Consider the following 18,370-nt stretch of genomic DNA (forward strand, 5'->3'; position numbering starts at 1 on the left):
CTGTGTCCAACCTGATTACCTTGTATCTACCCCAGTGCTTAGAACAGTGCAGGGCACACATGGCTGGAGAAGCAGCGTGGCTCAGTGGAAAGGGCACAGGCTTTGGAATCAGAAGTCATGGGTTCAAATCCCAGCTCCGCGACTTGTCAGCTGTGTGACTTTGGGCAAGTCACTTAACTTCTCTGTGCCTCAGTTCCCTCATCTGTAAAATGGGGATTAAGACTGTGAGCCCCGTGTGGGACAACCTTGATTATCTTGTATCCCCCCAGTGCTTAGAACAGTGCTTGGCACACAGGAAGCGCTCAACAAATACCAACATTATTATTATTATAGTAAGAGTTTAACAAATACCATTATCATTATTTGTACAGTGCTTCCTATGTGTCAAACACTGTTCTAAGCACTGGGGTAGGTACAAGCTAATTAGGTCAGAAACAGTGAAAAGGCACGTATGAGCAGAATTCCATGCTGTTTCTGACACATATGACATCCTTTAGACTGTATGCCCGTTGTGGGAGGGGAAACATGTCTACTGACTCTGTAGTATTGTATTCTTCTAAGTGCTTACTACAGAGCTCTACACACAGTAAGCGCTCAATAAATATGATTGATTCTCTCTCTGAGTTGTGAAGATTGGGGCTCTAGCTTTGAAGTAGCATTTTAAAAAGTGTATCTTTACTATGTGCCAAACATTGTACTAAATGCTGGGGAAGACAAGATAACAAGATTGGACATAGTCCCTGACCCACATGGAACTCACCATCTAAATCAGAGGGGGAAGAATTTAATCCTTCCTCTGATTTCACAGATGAGGTAACTGAGGCACGGAGAGGTTAAGTGATTTGTCCAAGGTCACACAGCAGAAAAGGGGCAAAGCCAGGATTAGAACTCAGGTCCATGTGGCCGATCCACAGGATATTCAACAGATTAGACTGAACCATGATTGGCTGTAAGAACAACAGCCTAATTCCATCTGTCCATTCCCACCATCCAAACCCCACACTACTGTTGGGTGTAGGGCTCCATCCTTCTCTTTCTTCCCCACCCTTCCATTCTGGAATAATTTAATATTCCTGAAATAGACCACCAAGAGGATTGGCTGGGAGCGATCCCAGAACACACAACTCTCTGCTTCCGTTGTACTTTTCCAATCATTGGTATTTACTGAGTGCTGAGTACTGTAACGAAGCACATGGTAAAATACAACAGAGTTGGTAACCAAGTAGTTGACCCAAACATTTAGTACAATGAATTGCACCAGTGGTCACTCAATAAAATACCCTTGTTACTAAATAGGCTAATCCTCTAGACTGTAAACTCATTATGGGCAGGAGATGTGCCCACTAATTCTGTTGCACTGTACTCTTGCAAGCACATAGTACAGTGCTCTGCACATAGTAAGTGCTCAATAAATACCATTGATTGAATAAGAACTGATGACATAAGTTTGATGCATTCACTCTTCTCCCACTCCCTTCTGTGTCACCCTTGTACTTGGATTTACACCTTTATTCACCCCTCCATCAGCCCCACAGCACTTTCATACATATCCGTAATTTACCAGTCCCCCTCTAGATTGCAAGCTCGTTGTGGGTGAGAAACGTGTCTACCAACACGGGGAAGCAGCATGGCTCAGTGGACACAGCATGGGCTTTGGAGTCAGAGGTCATCAGTTCAAATCCCAGCCCTGCCACTTGTCAGCTGTGTGACTTCGGCCAAGTCACTTAACTTCTCTGTGCCTCCGTTACCTCATCTGTAAAATGGGGATTAAGACTGTGAGCCCCCCGTGGGACAACCTCAATGCCTTGTAACCGCCCCAGCGTTTGGAACAGTGCTTTGCACATAGTAAGTGCTTAATAAATGCTATTATTATTATCAACTCCGTTAAATCGCACTCTCCCAAGTTCTTAGTATTGTGGATAGAGCGTGGGGCTGAGTCAGAAGGTCATGGGATCTAATCACAGCCCTGCTGCATGTCTGCCGTGTGACCTTGGCCAAGTCACTTCTCTCGGTGGGCCTCGGTTACTTCATCTGTAAAATGGGGGTTGAGAATTAGAGCCCCATTTGGGACAGGGACTGTGTCCAATCCGATTTGCTTGTATCCACCCCAGTGCTTAGTGCAGTGCTTGGCACATAGTAAGGGCCTAACCAACACCACAATTATTATTATTACAGTGCTCTGCATACAGTAAGCACTCAATAAATAGGATTCATTCACCCTCCTTCTTCCATTCCCGAGGGTGCTGCAGTAGCATCCTCCATTCTCCCGGTGACTGAATCTTAGCTAACAGCTCAGATGGTTGTGGAAATGGTGGCCACAGGTAAAACGAGTCTATTCTTTTATTGCCACCTTAATATCTGGTAAAGGTGCAAAATACAGTTGACATCTGACTTGGGCTCCCCAGTCAGCAAAACGGAGTCCCAGGAAGGATGGCTAGGACAGAGCAAGAGAAAGGCAGCGAGAAGACCCGAGTTCTAGTTCCAGCTCTGTCACTGGCCTGCTGTGAAATTTGGGGCAATCAGTCAATCGATCGATCAATCCAATCGCTGAGTACGGTGCACTGCACATGGTAAATGCTCAATAAATATGATTGACTGACTGAGCTTAATTGTATGGCATTTTCCCAAGCACTCAGTACAGAGTTCTGCGCATGGTAAGCAACCACTGATTGACTGAATGATGAGTACCTACTATGCGCCAGGCACTGTAATTAAACACTTGGGAGCATACAATTGAAGAAAAAGACATAATTCCTGACCCAAGGATCTCATAATCTATCTGGGGAGAAAGACATCAAACAATTTACAAATACGAGGAAGACAGTAACAATAATAATAATAATGGCATTTATTAAGCACTTCCTATGCACAAAGCACTGTTCTAAGCGCTGAGGTGATCAGGTTGTCCCACATGGGGCTCACAGTCTTAATCCCCATTTTACAGATGAGGTAACTGAGGCACAGAGAAGTTAAGTGACTTGCCCAAAGGCACACAGCTGACAAGTGGCAGAGCCGGGATTTGAACCCATGACATCTGACTCCAAAGCCTGTGCTTTTTCCACTGAGCCATGCTGCTTCTCTAAGGAAGGAACACTTAAGAAAGTTACAAATAGGACAAGTCTCTTCTCTGCTCCGTGACTATTTCCTCATCTTTCATATAGGAATAAAATGCCTGTTCTCTCTATTTCTTAGACTATAAAACCCCTGAGGGCCACAGACCTGTCCTATCTGATGATATTGTACCTATACCAGTGCTTAGTGCAGTGCTTGGTATTTAGTAAGTGCTTATCACCAGAATTACTATTGTTATTTAGCTTTCATCTCACAGTATGGACATTTTGTCAGTCAATCATATTTATTGAGTGCTTACTGTGTCCAGAGCACTGTACTAAGCACATGGGAGAGGGCAATATAACAATATAACAGACACATTCTCTGCCCACAACGAGTTTACAGACCAGAGTGGGAGACAGACATTCATGTAAATAAATTGGTTAGAGTGGGGCTATAATAACTTCAAAAACACCTCAGCAACAACCTAACAGTTTTGAAAGACCTTCTTTAAACAAGGCACCTGATCCAGAAGGATGAACTTTTTTCTTTATGCTAACTAAAAAGGGGTTGTGACTCAAATTTTAAAATGGTTTTTAATTCTGGCTGGTGTTATGTAGTAGATCTGTGGAATCAATCAATCAATCAATCGCATTTATTGAGCACTTACCATGTGCAGAACACTGTACTAAGCTCTTGGGAAGTACAAGTTGGCAACATATACAGTCCCTACCTCGTCCCAGCAAACAAACTTTCAAAAGTAAAAAGAGATATGAAGCCTCTTATAGAACACTGTTACAGAGAATGATATCACTTAAATAACTAATATCTATTTCCTAACCATTTACAGAAGCTCTCGCACTCAATGGTACCCGTATCTCAAGTTTACTCTCCCCCGACCCCCTGAACCAATCTTCCCACCAAAGTTCCCCCACTGCTCTCCTAGAAAAGTTTTCCATCCAAGAGCACCCCTCCTTCCTCCTCAGAAGTTGGGTAGATTTGATTTACCTCCATTTATGTTGGCAGATAATTGGCCATTTGGTTTAATGAATTGTATTTTGGCAGTCACCTGGTGTGGGAAGGGATCTCCTTGGGATTCATTACTGGTTCTGGTACTAAGCACAGAGTTATGTGGGTAGGGAGGTTGCCTACACTGAAAAGGCCAAAGTCTTCTGTGGGTGTTGATTTCTAAATAAAATTAGCTATACTGGGAAAGTAGGATGACACCAGAGGCCCACAGCATTGGCTCGTCTTCCATTTTCATTAGTTGGTAAGGAAACAAGCATCATGAAGGCCCAGGGGCAGTTCAGTATATTCAGATCAGCAGGTAACGTCATCTACAGGAATGTAATCCATCCTGGCAGAAAATGCATTGACTCTTTACCAGGGCACCAAAACCTTCCAGCCGTCTTCTTCCGAGAGGCAGAATGGCCTAGTGGATAGAGCACGGGCCTAGGTTCTAATCCTGACTTCACCACTTGCCTGCTGCGTGATCTTGGGCAAGTTGCTTAACTTCTCTGTGCCTTAGTTACCCCATCTGTAAAATGGGGATTGAGATAGGGAGCCCTAAGTGGAACAGAGACCGTGTCAAACCTGATTATCTTGTATCCACCCCAGTGCTTAGTACAATGCCCGGCACAAAGTAAGTGCCTAAATACCACAATTATTATTATTATTTCATGTAATTATAAGGGTGATAAAACAAACAAAATTTGTCTTTCACTTTCCTGTCTGTGATCAACTTTGGCCAAACCCCCAGAAATTACCATACAGAAGTCCATAAAATAACATTAGAGTACTCAAAATGTATGTTTCAGGATTTAAAACGACATTTATGTGGTTTTCCTGAATCCTCGGTGAAAATAAGCCGTACTACTTGTCTTCTGCATCCTAACGTGAAGTCCCTTTTTCTTTGAAAGAAAAATCAAGTATTGATTTTCAAAAAGCAGAAAACAAAGTTTAAGAGCCTGAAAAGGAGCAAGATGGAGCCGGGATGCTCTTAGACAGGGCTTATACCCACTGTGATCCAAATTGTCGTACTCAATTAGTTGATCGTGCAGATGCATTTGATTTCATTAGGTCAAGCATCAGTGCTGATGTTCGATACAATTAGCTAAATAACAATTAAATGAGACAGTCTCTTAGGTTCTCTGGTAAATTGTAAGCAATGGTGAAGGGAACGGCTTCAATAATTTTTCCCCTTTTTCCTCTCCTCCTCACCATCCCCCCCGCCCTACCACCTTCCCCTCCCCACAGCACCTGTATATATGTTTGTACAGATTTATCACTCTATTTTACTTGTACATATTTACTATTCTATTTATTTTGTTAATGATGTGCATCTAGCTTTATTTCTATTTATTCTGATGACTTGACACCTGTCCACATGTTTTGTTTTGTTGTCTGTCTCCCCCTTCTAGACTGTGAGCCCGTTGTTGGGTAGGGACCATCTCTGAATGTTGCCAGCTTGTACTTCCCAAGCGCCTAGTACAGTGCTCTGTACATAGTAAGCGCTCAATAAATACAACTGAATGAATGACTGTGCATATAGCTTTATTTCTATTTATTCTGTTGACTTGACACCTGTCCACATGTCATCCCCTGGGCCTGGAATGCCCTCCCTCTGCCCATCCGCCAAGCTAGCTCTCTTCCTCCCTTCAAAGTCCTGCTGAGAGCTCACCTCCTCCAGGAGGCCTTCCCAGACTGAGCCCCTTCCTTCCTCTCCCCCTCGTCCCCCTCTCCATCCCCCCCATCTTACCTCCTTCCCTTCCCCACAGAACCTGTATATATGTATGTATGTTTGTACATATTTATTACTCTATTTATTTATTTATTTATTTTACTTGTACATATCTATTCTATTTATTTTATTTTGTTAGTATGTTTGGTTTTGTTCCCCGTCTCCCCCTTTTAGACTGTGAGCCCACTGTTGGGTAGGGACTGTATATGTTGCCAATTTGTACTTCCCAAGCGCTTAGTACAGTGCTCTGCACATAGTAAGTGCTCAATAAATACGATTGATGATGATGATGATGTTTTGTTTTGTTGTCTGCCTCCCCCTTCTAGACTGTGAGCCCGTTGTTGGGTAGGGACCGTCTTTGTATGTTGCCAACTTGTACTTCCCAAGCGCTTAGTACAGTGCTCTGCACACAGTAAGTGCTCAATAAATACAATTGAATGAATAATAGACTGAAGAGTGACAGACTAGCAATTCATTCCTTCAATCGCATTTACTGAGCGCTTACTCTGTGCAGAGCATTCATTCATTCATTCAGTCGTATTTATTGAGCGCTTACTGTGTGCGGAGCACTGTACTAAGTGCTTGGGAAGTACAAGCACTGTACAAGCGCTTGGAAAGTACAACTCAGCAACAAAGAAAGACGATCCCAGCCCGCATCGGGCTTCTATCACAGCATTTATTAAATGGCCTCCACTGTTTGGAAGGTTTGTACCTAGAGCTAAGAAGAATACAGAGCCTAGTGGAAACAGCACAGGCCTGGGAATCAGAAGACCTGGGTTCTAATCCCAGCTCTGCCCAGTTCACTTAATCAGTCTAGACTGTAAACTCACTGTGGGCAGGGAATGTGTCTGTTAGATTTTAATCTCTCAAGCTCTTTGTAAAGTGCTCTGCACATGGTAAGCACTCAATAAATATGATTGACTGACTGATAGTTATTGGGAGATTATTGTGTGCAGAGCAGGGTACTGAGTGCTTGGGAAAATACATTTCAACAAGCAGCATGGCCTAGAGGATAGAGCAAGGGCCTGGGGGTCGGAAGCCCTAGGGTTCTAATTCCGGCTCTGCCACTTGTCTGTTGTGTGACCTTGAGCAACTCACTTAACTTTTCTGTACCTCAGTTTCCTCACTGTAAAATAGGGATGAAGACAGTGAGCCCCATGTAGAACAAGGACTGTGTTCAACCTGATTAGCGTGTATCTACCACAATACTTATCGAATTACAAAATGTCTTTCTCAGAGCAAAACTAAGAATAACTGTGGTATTTGTTTAGTGTTTACTAGGTGCCAGGCACTGTACTAAGCCCTGGGGTGGATACAAGCCAATCGGGTTGGACACAGTCGCTGTCATTCATTCATTCAGTTGTATTTAGTTCATTTAGTTGTATTCAGTTGTATTGTATGTATTTGCATTGAAGCAGCATGGCTCAGTGGAAAGAGCACGGGCTTTGGAGTCAGAGGTCATGGGTTCAAATCCCAGCTCCGCCACTTGTCAGCTGTGTGACTTTGGGCAAGTCACTTAACTTCTCTGGGCCTCAGTTCCCTCATCTGTAAAATGAGGATTAAGACTGTGAGCCCCTCGTGGGACAACCTGATCACCTTGTATCTCCCCCAGTGCTTAGAACAGTGCTTTGCACATAGTAAGTGCTTAATAAATGCCATCATTATTATTATTATTATTATTATTACAGTGCCTGGCACATAGCGCTTAACAAATACCACTAAAAACCAAACCAAACAAAAAAACCAAACACCTCTCCCTCTTAGACCTGTTCTCAATGGTTCTCCCTCCCTCAGACTGTAAGTGCCATGTGGAACAGGGACTGCGTTTAATCCGATTATTTTGTATCTACGTTTAGTGCTTAGCACGGTGCTCGGCACAAAGTAAGTAGTTAAATACCACAGTTATTATTACATAGTCATTCCTACAGGTGTTTTTTGTCCCTTGCAAGGGGAGAAGACAGATACATAAAGAAAATTCAGAAGCACGGCGTAGTGAATAGAGCACAGGCCTTGGAGTTAAAAGTCATGGATTCTAATCCTGACACTGCCACTTGTCTGCTGTGTGACCTTGGGCAAGTCACTTCACTTCTCTGCACCTCATCTGCAAAATGGGGATTAAGGCTCTGAGCCCAGTGTCGGATGGAGACTGGATCCACCTCATTCATTCATTCATTCATTCAATCGTATCTACTGAGTGCTTACTGTGTGCAGAGCACTGAACTAAGTGCTTGGAAAGTACAATTTGGCAACAAATAGAGATACTCCCTACCCAACAGGCTCCCATCCCAGCACTTAGAACAATGCCTGGCATATAGTAAGCACTTAAAAATACCAATATAATAAAAATAATAATAATAATAATAATAATAGCATTTATTAAGTGCTTACTATGTGCCAAGCACTGTTCTAAGCGCTGGGGAGGTTACAAGGTGATCAGGTTGTCCCACGGGGGGCTCACAGTCTTAATCCCCATTTTACAGATGAGGGAACTGAGGCTCAGAGAAGTTAAGTGACTTGCCCAAAGTCACACAGCTGACAAGTGGTGGAGCCGGGATTTGAACCCCTGACCTCTGACTCCAAAGCCCGGGCTCTTTCCACTAGTAAAATAAAATAACAGTTCATTCTCAAATTCTCAGGCACTTCTCTATTTCTATATTGTACCAGGCAAACCACACTCTTCAAATCATCCCAGCATTTCACGTGATAGGAAGGTAGATTGAAGAAAACTTTTTAGGGTTAGGCAATGTTTTAGTCCCACTTCCTTTTAACCTTGTCATCATTTTAATGAATGATCTTTTTGGAGTAAAATATTAAAACCCAAGGAGGCAGTACAACGAGAATCTCACTTACCCGCAACAAAACTTGGAAAGGAAGCCACCTTCTTTGTCTGGAGTTAACATAAAAAGAAAAAAGAGAAAAAGAACTTTTAAAAAAAAACACAAAGTCCATTTCAAATCTTGTAAAATCACTATTGGGAAATGACCACTGTAAAGTAAATTAAAACTTAAGTGTCTAAGGAATAAATAGAAAATATAGCTTGTTTGAAAATCATAGTTGCCTGTGTCAACTAGGCTCAATTTTAGGCCCATGTTACAATGATTCCTGAATGAAATTTGAAATTTAAATAACTTAAAACTCAAGACCTAAAACATGAACAAACAAAATTGAACATTCACTAAACGTAAGAGAAAGCTTTGGTAGACATGACCCTATTTGTGTATTTTTCCTCAAAACTGTCTCCTCACTTGTTTTAATGCATGCATTACTTTAAAGACTGAAAAACATAGTTTTTTATTTCATGTTAAGTTCTGCCACCTTCATAGGTACACATTGAGCTGTTGATGCCAACCATGAGCAATAATTTTATCCACAAAATTACCTCTGTTAAATTGTTATTGTCCACAGGTCCATTCAGATCTGAGCGTTGCTGTTTCCTTGGCTGCTCTGAGCCATTGCAAACCTATAAACAGTAAATGAAATTTCATTTTATTCATTTTTTTAACATCCAAATCCACTGTTGAAGTAGAAGAAAAATGAAACAAAGGTATTTTTTTAAATGGTATTTGTTTAGTGCTAACTATGTGTCAGGCACTGGTGTAGATATATGCCGGGGTAGATGAAGAATGAAAAAAAGCCCTGAATAGTTCATCATTCTTCCATTAAAGAAAGATTCTTTCATCGTTCTTCCTTAACCTAAGAAGACTCACCTTGTGTTTTTTTTTTAATGGCATGTTAAACACTTACTATGTGCCAGACACTGTACTAAGAGCTCGGATAGATCATCATCAATCGTATTTATTGAGCGCTTACTGTGTGCAGAGCACTGTACTAAGTGCTTGGGAAGTACAAGTTGGCAAAATATAGAGACAGTCCCTACCCAACAGTGGGCTCACAGTCTAAAAGGGGGAGACAGAGAACAAAACCAAACATACTAACAAAATAAAATAAATAGAATAGATATGCACAAGTAAAGTAAATAAATAATAGATACAAGATAGATACAAGCTAATTAGGTTAGACACAGTCCATGTCCTACATGGGGCTCATAGTCTTAATCCCCATTTTTCAGAGGAGGTAACTGAAGCATAGAGAAGTGACTTGCCCATGGTCACGCAGTAGAAAAGTGGCAGAGACAGGATTAGAACCCATGCCCTCTGTCTCCCAGGCCTGTGGTCTTTCCAAAAGGCCATGAGTTCTTCAGGGTTCAGGAGGAAAGCTGAGATTCTAGTATCTCAATCCTGCTGACCAGAGATGTCACTTTTAGGTCCTCCCTAAAACCCAGGGAAATTTGCAGATATTGCACACACCACCACGCCTCTTACCACATAGTAAATACCCCTAACAGACTTGAGAATTTCCAGCTTAGAACTTCCCCCACCTCTGAGGATGACTTGCCACTTTTATGGGCCACAAAGATCAGATTAGGCTTTTAGAGACTCATCTCAAAAGTGTCCCAGCTTGTTACACAGGGTGAAATGCTGCTACTGGAGTTTAAAACTCTGAACAGGAGTTTCCAAACTGATGTTTGGATGACTCCACTTCTGCAGTGATTTAAGCTGAAGTTCACCCAGAAGGAGTTGGGTTGGGATGGGATGAAATACAGTGAGACCATTTGCTTGGTTATTCAGATGATGACCTAACTAAAATCTGGGCAGTGATCAGTTTGAAACAAAATATGGTCTGTTTTAAACAGAGAAGATTATTTGCCTGTAAGGAAAATATATAAATTGGAGTAAATTGTTGTAATTCTTGTAATTGTTGTACAGGTGAAGGAAACTCAGGCCCAGAGAAGTTGTCACACAGCAGCCAGAACTTTAAAAATAAATATATGTCGATGCTGTTCATATCCAGGAGTGTAAAGGAACTGATTTCACCATATTTTGTTTCAAACTGATCACTGATCAGTTCTGGAATAGAGTGACAACTGTTTTAAACTGAGAAGATTATTTGCCCGTAACGAAAATATATAAATTGGAGTAAATTGTTCTAAGCTTTTCATGGTATTTAAGCACTTATTATGTGCTTAATACTAAGCTTAATACAAAGCCCAGTATTAATTCCTGTTGTACGGGTGAAGGAAACTCAGGCCCAGAGAAGTTAAGTCACACAGCAGCCAAGTGTTGGAGTCAGGATTAGAACCCAGGTTTGGATTTCCAGGTCTGTGCTTCATCCACCAGGCCATGCTGATTCTCGCTGATTTCAGGTGGTGAAATTGCCACAAGACAATCAATGTCTTTTGAAGGGCCAAGTCAAATCACTGAGACCACTTCAGTCTAGTCAAATTCAAAGACACACCAATTCCTTCGGGATAACTGGGCTCAGATTGCAGAGCACTCTATCATAAACAAGACTGGTTTCGAGACCTACCCACTTAAAGATTCCTTTAGTATATATACTGGCAAATTCAAAATCTGACAAACAACAATTCTCCTGAGGCTGATGCCCTATTGCATGCTTTGTTCATACTTTGGAGATATCAAACTGATGACTTTATCATTCAGGAGACCTGTGGTTGGTTTAATTTATGAATGATTTATAACCACAATTTCATATACTTCCTGCTTTGAGCAGGAACCTCTGGGCTATTCCATACATTTGAAATTGATAATTCCATCTTTACATAGGACTCACTGCACCAACCCTCAAGGTGATAAAATAAACATATAAATCAACATGATTCCATTTAATGTTTATCCTCAGGAAACCAACACTTTATTCTTGTTCCACTGGTGTCTTTAAACAAATTGTAGCATTCTAAATTGATCAGGGTTGGATGGGGTTGCTGAGACTGGAAGATAGAATTCAAAGTGACTTTGGCGGACTAGAAAAATAGGTCTACCAAAACCAGATGGAATTCAACAAAGTCTGTAAGCTCATTATAGACAGGGAACATGTCGGCTAATTTTGTTGTACTGTAATCTCTCAAGCACTTAGTACAGTGCTGTGCATATAATAAGTGCTCAATGAACACCATGTGATTATAACTGACCATTAAGTAATTAATTAATTATGGTATTAAGCACTGACTATGGGTCAAGCACTGCTCTAACTACTAGGGTAGATAAAAGTTAATCAGGTACAGCCTCTGTCTCACAGACTGTTTGAGGGAGAACAAGTATTGAATTCCCATTTTATTATTATTATTAATTATAATTATTATAATTAATATAATAATAATAATAATAATAATAATAGTGGTATTTGTTAAGTGCTTTCTATGTGCCAGGCACTGCACTATGCGCTGGGGTGGATACAAGTAAATCAGGTTGGACACAGTCCCTGTCCCACATGGGACTCACATCTCAATCCCATTTTATAGATGAAGCAACTGAGGCACAGAGAAGTGAAGTGACTTGCCCACTGTCACACAACAAGCAATTGGCAAAGCAAGGATTAGAACTCAGGTCCTCTGACCCCCCAGGCCCATGTTACCTTCCAGTAGGCCAAGTTGCTTCCTGAACCACAATATAATATAGCAGTGGCATTGGGATGCATTCGCAGTAGTATGACATGCAGGGGTTTGAAACTCTTCTTTTACCTCTTCTCTACCATGATCAGAGTATGTGTACATATGGATGATGATGATGATGGCATTTATTAAGCGCTTCCTATGTGCCAATCACTGTTCTAAGCGCTGGGGAGGTTACAAGGTGATCAGGTTGTCCCACAGGGGGCTCACAGTCTTAATCCCCATTTTACAGTTGAGATAACTGAAGCACAGAGAAGTGAAGTGACTTGCCCAAAGTCACACAGCTGACAATTGGGAGACCCGGGATTGGAACCCATGACCTCTGACTCCAAAGCCGGGCTCTTTCCACTGAGCCATGCTGAATGCACGTTGTAATTATAATTCTATTTATTTTTATTAATGATGTGTACATATCTATAATTCTATTTATTTATAATGATGCTACTGATGCCTGTTTACTTGTTTTGATGTCTGTCTCCCACCTTCTAGACTGCGAGCCCGTTGTGGGCAGGGATTGTCTCTATTTGTTGCTGGACTGTACTTCCCAAGAGCTTAGTACAGTGCTCTGCAAGTAATAAGTGCTCAATAAAGAGAGGCAGCATGGCTTAGTGGAAAAAACCCAGGCTTGGGAGTCAGAGGTAGTGGGTTCAAATCCCGGCTTTGCCACTTGACTTGTGTGACTTTGGGCAAGTCACTTCACTTCTCTGTGCCTCAGTTACCTCATCTGTAAAATGGGGATTAAGACTGTGAGCTCCTTGGGGACAACCTGATTACCATGTATCTTCCCCAGTGCTTAGAACAGTGCTTGGCACATAGTAAGCACTTAATACCATTATTATTATTATTATTAATAGTAATAATAAATACAATTAAATGAATGAATCTGAGAATTGTTTCTTCAGATAGCAAACTCATCCATTACTTTAGGAACCCCAGTTTGTTCACTAGGTTTTATGTTAGTGTTCTCTTGTGCCTCCAAACTGAAGCCCTCTATTCTCCACCCTGTCCATTTTCATCACTGGCATTTTTCCTTGCAATTAACTTTTCAGAGTTCTATAATCCCCACAGTGGAAAAAGGCAACATTTAAGTAGAGTTTCAAAACACCCAGATGCAACACAATGTATTCTTTTTGGGTGAAGCAGGTGGCCAAATAGGCTAACTTGCAAGTATAATCAATCAATCATTGATATTTATTGAATACTTACCGTGTGCACAGTACTGTACCTAAGTGCTTGGGAGAGTACAATATAACAGAGTTGGTAGACACATTCTCTGCCCACAGCAAGCTTAATCCTTCATCTAAAGAAATAGCAACATTTCATAAGGCCAAGCATGCATTCAGAGAACCCTAATTCTCCTTTTGAAACATTAATGAGGCCAGTACACAAGACAGATGCTTGGAAGTGGAAAGCCAAATGCTAAAACAGTATTAAAATTCAATTTTCAGAAAAATTTCATACTTTGACTTTCTATTGATATATACCTGGCATTATTCCTAGTACTGAGATGCTAATATTATGATAAGACTGTGAGCCCACTGTTGGGTAGGGACTGTCTCTATATGTTGCCAACTTGTACCTCCCAAGCGCTTAGTACAGTGCTCTGCACACAGTAAGTGCTCAATAAATACGATTGATTGATTGATTGATAAGGATCTCTCAGTCCATGTCAATATTATTACAAGTAAACAATATAATAAATCAAATTCAGTGGGGTTTCTTAAGTTACTAAATCTCTAAAGTACTACTAGTCTGAATTTTACATGGCTGAAATTTAACAAGGGCCCAGGATCAAGTCCAAAGAATTAGTTGTTCTAGATCTCCTGAAGAAAAGAGAGTTCCCGTAAATCATAAATATTAAGATGTATTTGTCTTTGGCTTAGCTATCAGGCAAAAAGTATGTGGTTGGAATCCACCATTACACGGAAAAACCTATAAATATATATTTTATGTGTATGCATGTGTATATAAAACAATGAACATGCAAGAAATTGGGATGTGCACAATGAACCATAAGAATAGAACTTCATTAGCAATTATTATTGCATTTTACGGGAAAAGTAGCATCCTGTCTTCCTTCCATCCACATATTCATCCCTCTCCATTCACTCAAAAAGGCACTAGAGTATTAGAACATCAATGAGAGGCTTTCCCTCCTACTAGAGATAACAACTAGATGTTCCTAGACTCTGCTTTTTCTTCCTCCTATTATTTCTTCCCCCAAAACATTCCTGAATATTTTTATTTCTCTTTGCGACATTCAAATCCAAAGCGTACAAGGATAGAAAATGTGCTATCATTTATTTTTGCATTTCATCGGTCCACTAAGACCAGAAAAAATCCTCCCTCCTTTCCCCCATCTACTTAAACCCCAAGCCCCTGGGTCTCATCGACTCTCTCAGGACCCCACCGATCCCTGGAAAGAAAGACATCATAAATATTGATAATAATAATTGTGGCATTTGTTTTAAACACATTCTCTGTGCCAAGCACTGTAGTAAGCTCCGGGGTGGATACGAGATAATCAAATCCCACGTGGGGCTCACAGTCTAAAGGAGGGAGAACAGGTAATGAATCCCCATTTTGCAGATGAGGGAACTGAGCCACAAAAAAGTTAAATAATTTTCCCAAGGTCTCACAGCAGGGGAGCCGGGATTACAAGCCCAGTCTTCTGATTCCCGGAAAGAGGCGGGTATATGGGATATAATGCCTGATTAGCCCTGGTAAATAACTAGAATGTGGATTTTTCTTAGGTGCTAATTGTTTTTCTACCATCCAAATCATTTTCTTAAAAGTCAGGGTTAAATCCCAAAGTACATTTAAAGCTTAATTCTGTTACATATATTTATGCAGTGGAAAATGTTAGGAAAAAATGTACATCCATTTACCAATTAATTCTAATTGTTAAGTCATTCAGGTCTGTTTGTGCGATTAAGTGACGTTACCTTCTCACCCTCTAGGCTATAAGCTCAGTATGGACAGGGAAGAGGGAATGAATTCCAGCTCCGCCACTTGTCTGCTGTGTGGCCCTGGGAAAGTCACCTCACTTCTTTGCCTCAGTTACCTCATCTGTAAAATGGGAATTGAAACTGTGAGTCTTATGTGGGACAGGGACTGTGTCCAACCCAATTTGCTTGTATCCACCCCAGCACTTAATACAGTACCTGGCACATAGTAAACACTTAACAAATACCATTATTATTATTATTATTATTATGTCTGCCAATTCTATTATATTGTACTCTTCCAAGTACTTAGAACACATAATAAATGTTCAATAAATACCACTGATTGACTGATTGATCTACACTGTTATCAATAGAATCAGCAGCATTTTGGAATGTAATAAATGGAAAATTTAGTCATTTTTAAATGTCATAAACATTTTTACCCCCCTCTGAGGAGTTCTCTTATCCCCAATCCCAAGAGAATCTGAAGTTTTCTCAGGTAATTGCCATCATGGACAATTTGGTTTTCTGTTGTATCTACCCCAGAATTTAGTACCGTGTTTAGCACATATTAAACCTTTAGCTAGTTTCATAATTATTACTATTCTTATCACCTCACATGTCACCTTTATTTTTGCTCTAAATTAAAGAAATCACCTCAAAAACAAGATTTGGATATTGTCTAGTTTGTGGTTAGTGCTAGAATCCGAGAACCTGAATTAAGCTACTATACCAAGAGGTCACTGTGTTGTTAAATGAGAAGCAGCATGGCCTAGAGGATAAAGCGCTGTCTGGGAGCCAGAGGACATGGGTTCTAATCCTGGCTCTGCCATTTGCCTGTTGTGTGACCTTGGACAATCACTTAACATCTCTCTGCCTTGGTTTCCTCAACCATGAAGTGGGGATTCAATATCTATTTTTCCTCCTACTTGCTAGTGATTCCCATGTGGGACAGGATTTGAATCTGGACTGATCTACCCCAGAGCTTAGAACAGTGCTTGACATACCGTGAGTAACAAATACCATAAAAAGTGTTGTTCTAGCTATTTGTATCATTTGGAAATATCTTTACAAATGTTGTTGTAAATGCACCATAATGATGGAGGATAAACTAAATTCCAAATTTTGGGAAAAAAATCAATTTCTACTCAATTAAAAAAAAATAAAATTACCCCAAATTACTCTTTTATAAATAGACAAACTTCATATCCTAAACATAACCTGAGGGAAACAAAAATGGCACCTGAACCAATCAACAGGAACTTATGAAGAGGCTTCTTTCATCAGTCAGGCTGCAAAATGGGTTTGCAAATTGCTAATCTAGGATTCTCACAAAACATAAAAGGCTTTGAAGAACACTTTCTCATTTGGATTCTTCATAAACATAGGTAAACAGTCTTCCCTTCCTGCCCCCTCCTATGACTGAACTCGGGGGCAATTTGAATGTGATCCCTGGAGTTTGGGGGTGGAAGGGAGAGAGGTGTGTTTCTGTCCTTTCAGGCCTGGTGCAGTTTCATTAACCTTTAAAGTCTGATAAACTGCAAGCAAGTGGGAGAGAAAGCCAAAAATATTATTTTCTCTTGCTTCTCCACGGGATAACCTGGAGCTACTATTCTTGCAGGGACCAGAACAGGAAGAGGTCAGATAATAAACTGCAAACAAGTGGGAGGAATAGCAGAAAATATTATTTTCTCTTGCTTCTCTGAAAATCTCCACAAAAATCTCCTCCCCTCCCTGCCCCCCTTCCCTCCTCCCCCTGCTCCGTCCCCTCTTATCTAACAATTCTGAAATCGGGCTTCAGTAAACTTGAAAAAGGGAATAGCTGCTTTAATAAACTGCCACTAAAATATTTGGGGAATTTGCCAGACATGACAATCTCTGCCCTTAAATTCTGATGGTGCCATCAGAAAAAAAAGCTAGGAAACGACTGGTGCCAGACATCTCAGTTTCACTGATCAGAGAAGGATAGGAACATCTGCCCTCCAAAGAGGCAGAAAGAAGGCAGACAGAGAAGCAGTGTGGCCCAATGGACAGAGCACGGGCCTGGGAATCAGAAGGTCCTGGGATCTAATCCTGGCTCTGCCATGAGTCCACCGTGTGACCTTGGGCAAGTCACTTAGCTTCTCTGGGCCTCAGTTATCTCATCTGAAAGTGGGGATTATGACTGTGAGCCCTATGTGGGACGGGGACTGTGACCAACTTGATTAGCTTATATCTACCCCACTGCTTAGAACAGTGCCCGATACACAGTAAGTGCCTAGCAAATACCATAAAAGAATTGTCTATTGCAGAAATAAAGTAGCCTCCAGAATCTCCATCAGCCTCCTTGCTGACTTCCCTATCCCCCTTCTAGACTGTGAGCCCGTTGTTGTGTAGCGACCGTCTCTATATGTTGCCAACTTGTACTACTCAAGCGCTTAGTACAGTGCTCTGCACAGAGTAAGCGCTCAATAAATACAATTGAATGAATGAATGAATGCAGTCTCAATCAATTGTATTTATTGAGTGCTTACTCTGTGCAGAGCACTGTACCAGCAGTATATTACAGAATTGGTAGGTTTGTTCCCTGCCCACAAGGAATTTACGTTCTACAGTGTAGTTTGCAGTCCTCACTCTGCTACCTAGAAGCACATGCATGGGTTTGGGAGTCAGAAGTCATGGGTTCTAATCCCGGCTCCACCACTTGTCAGCTGCGTGGCTTTGGGCAAGCCACTTAACTTCTCTGTGCCTCAGTTACCTCATCTTTAAAAGGGGGATTAAGACTGTGAGCCCCATGTGGGGCAACCTGATTACCTTGTATCCCCCCCCCCCCCCACAGCACTTGGCACATAGTAAGCGCTTAACAAATGCCATCATATTATTATTTATTACCTAGATCATGGTTTGGAAACATGGCTCCGCACAAATCTCCCCTCTACATGAAAACTCCCGTGGTTGCCCATTCCTCTCTGCAGCAAGGACAATCTCCAAATTATTGGCTTCACGACATTCAATCAGTCACTTCTCCCTCCCACACCCCAGCTGGCACGCTTCACTCCTCGCCAGCCAACCTACTCTTTGTGCCTTCTTCTCATACTTCCCACCACCACCTTCTTGCTTACGCCCTCCCTTCCGCCTGGAACTCCCTCCCTCTTTCCCTCCATCTGACCACCGCTCTCCCCC

At 41.3% G+C, this 18,370-nt stretch overlaps 1 protein-coding gene across 6 annotated transcripts in view; it reads right to left on the reverse strand.

Annotated features, from left to right (window-relative positions):
* The window catches only part of APBA2 (amyloid beta precursor protein binding family A member 2), a 343,044-nt gene that overhangs the window by 110,481 nt on the left and 214,193 nt on the right, over positions 1-18,370 (reverse strand). For all 6 annotated transcript variants that reach the window (XM_038747002.1, XM_038746997.1, XM_038747001.1 and 3 more), the window contains 2 exons: positions 9,171-9,251; positions 8,642-8,678 (listed from right to left, as the gene is read on the reverse strand). In XM_038747002.1, the coding sequence (XP_038602930.1) occupies positions 8,642-8,678; positions 9,171-9,251 (118 nt within the window). The remainder of the gene's footprint in view (positions 1-8,641; positions 8,679-9,170; positions 9,252-18,370) is intronic.

This window comes from Tachyglossus aculeatus, chromosome 5 (genome assembly GCF_015852505.1).
Source record: "Tachyglossus aculeatus isolate mTacAcu1 chromosome 5, mTacAcu1.pri, whole genome shotgun sequence".
In the NCBI taxonomy this organism is placed as follows: domain Eukaryota; kingdom Metazoa; phylum Chordata; class Mammalia; order Monotremata; family Tachyglossidae; genus Tachyglossus; species Tachyglossus aculeatus.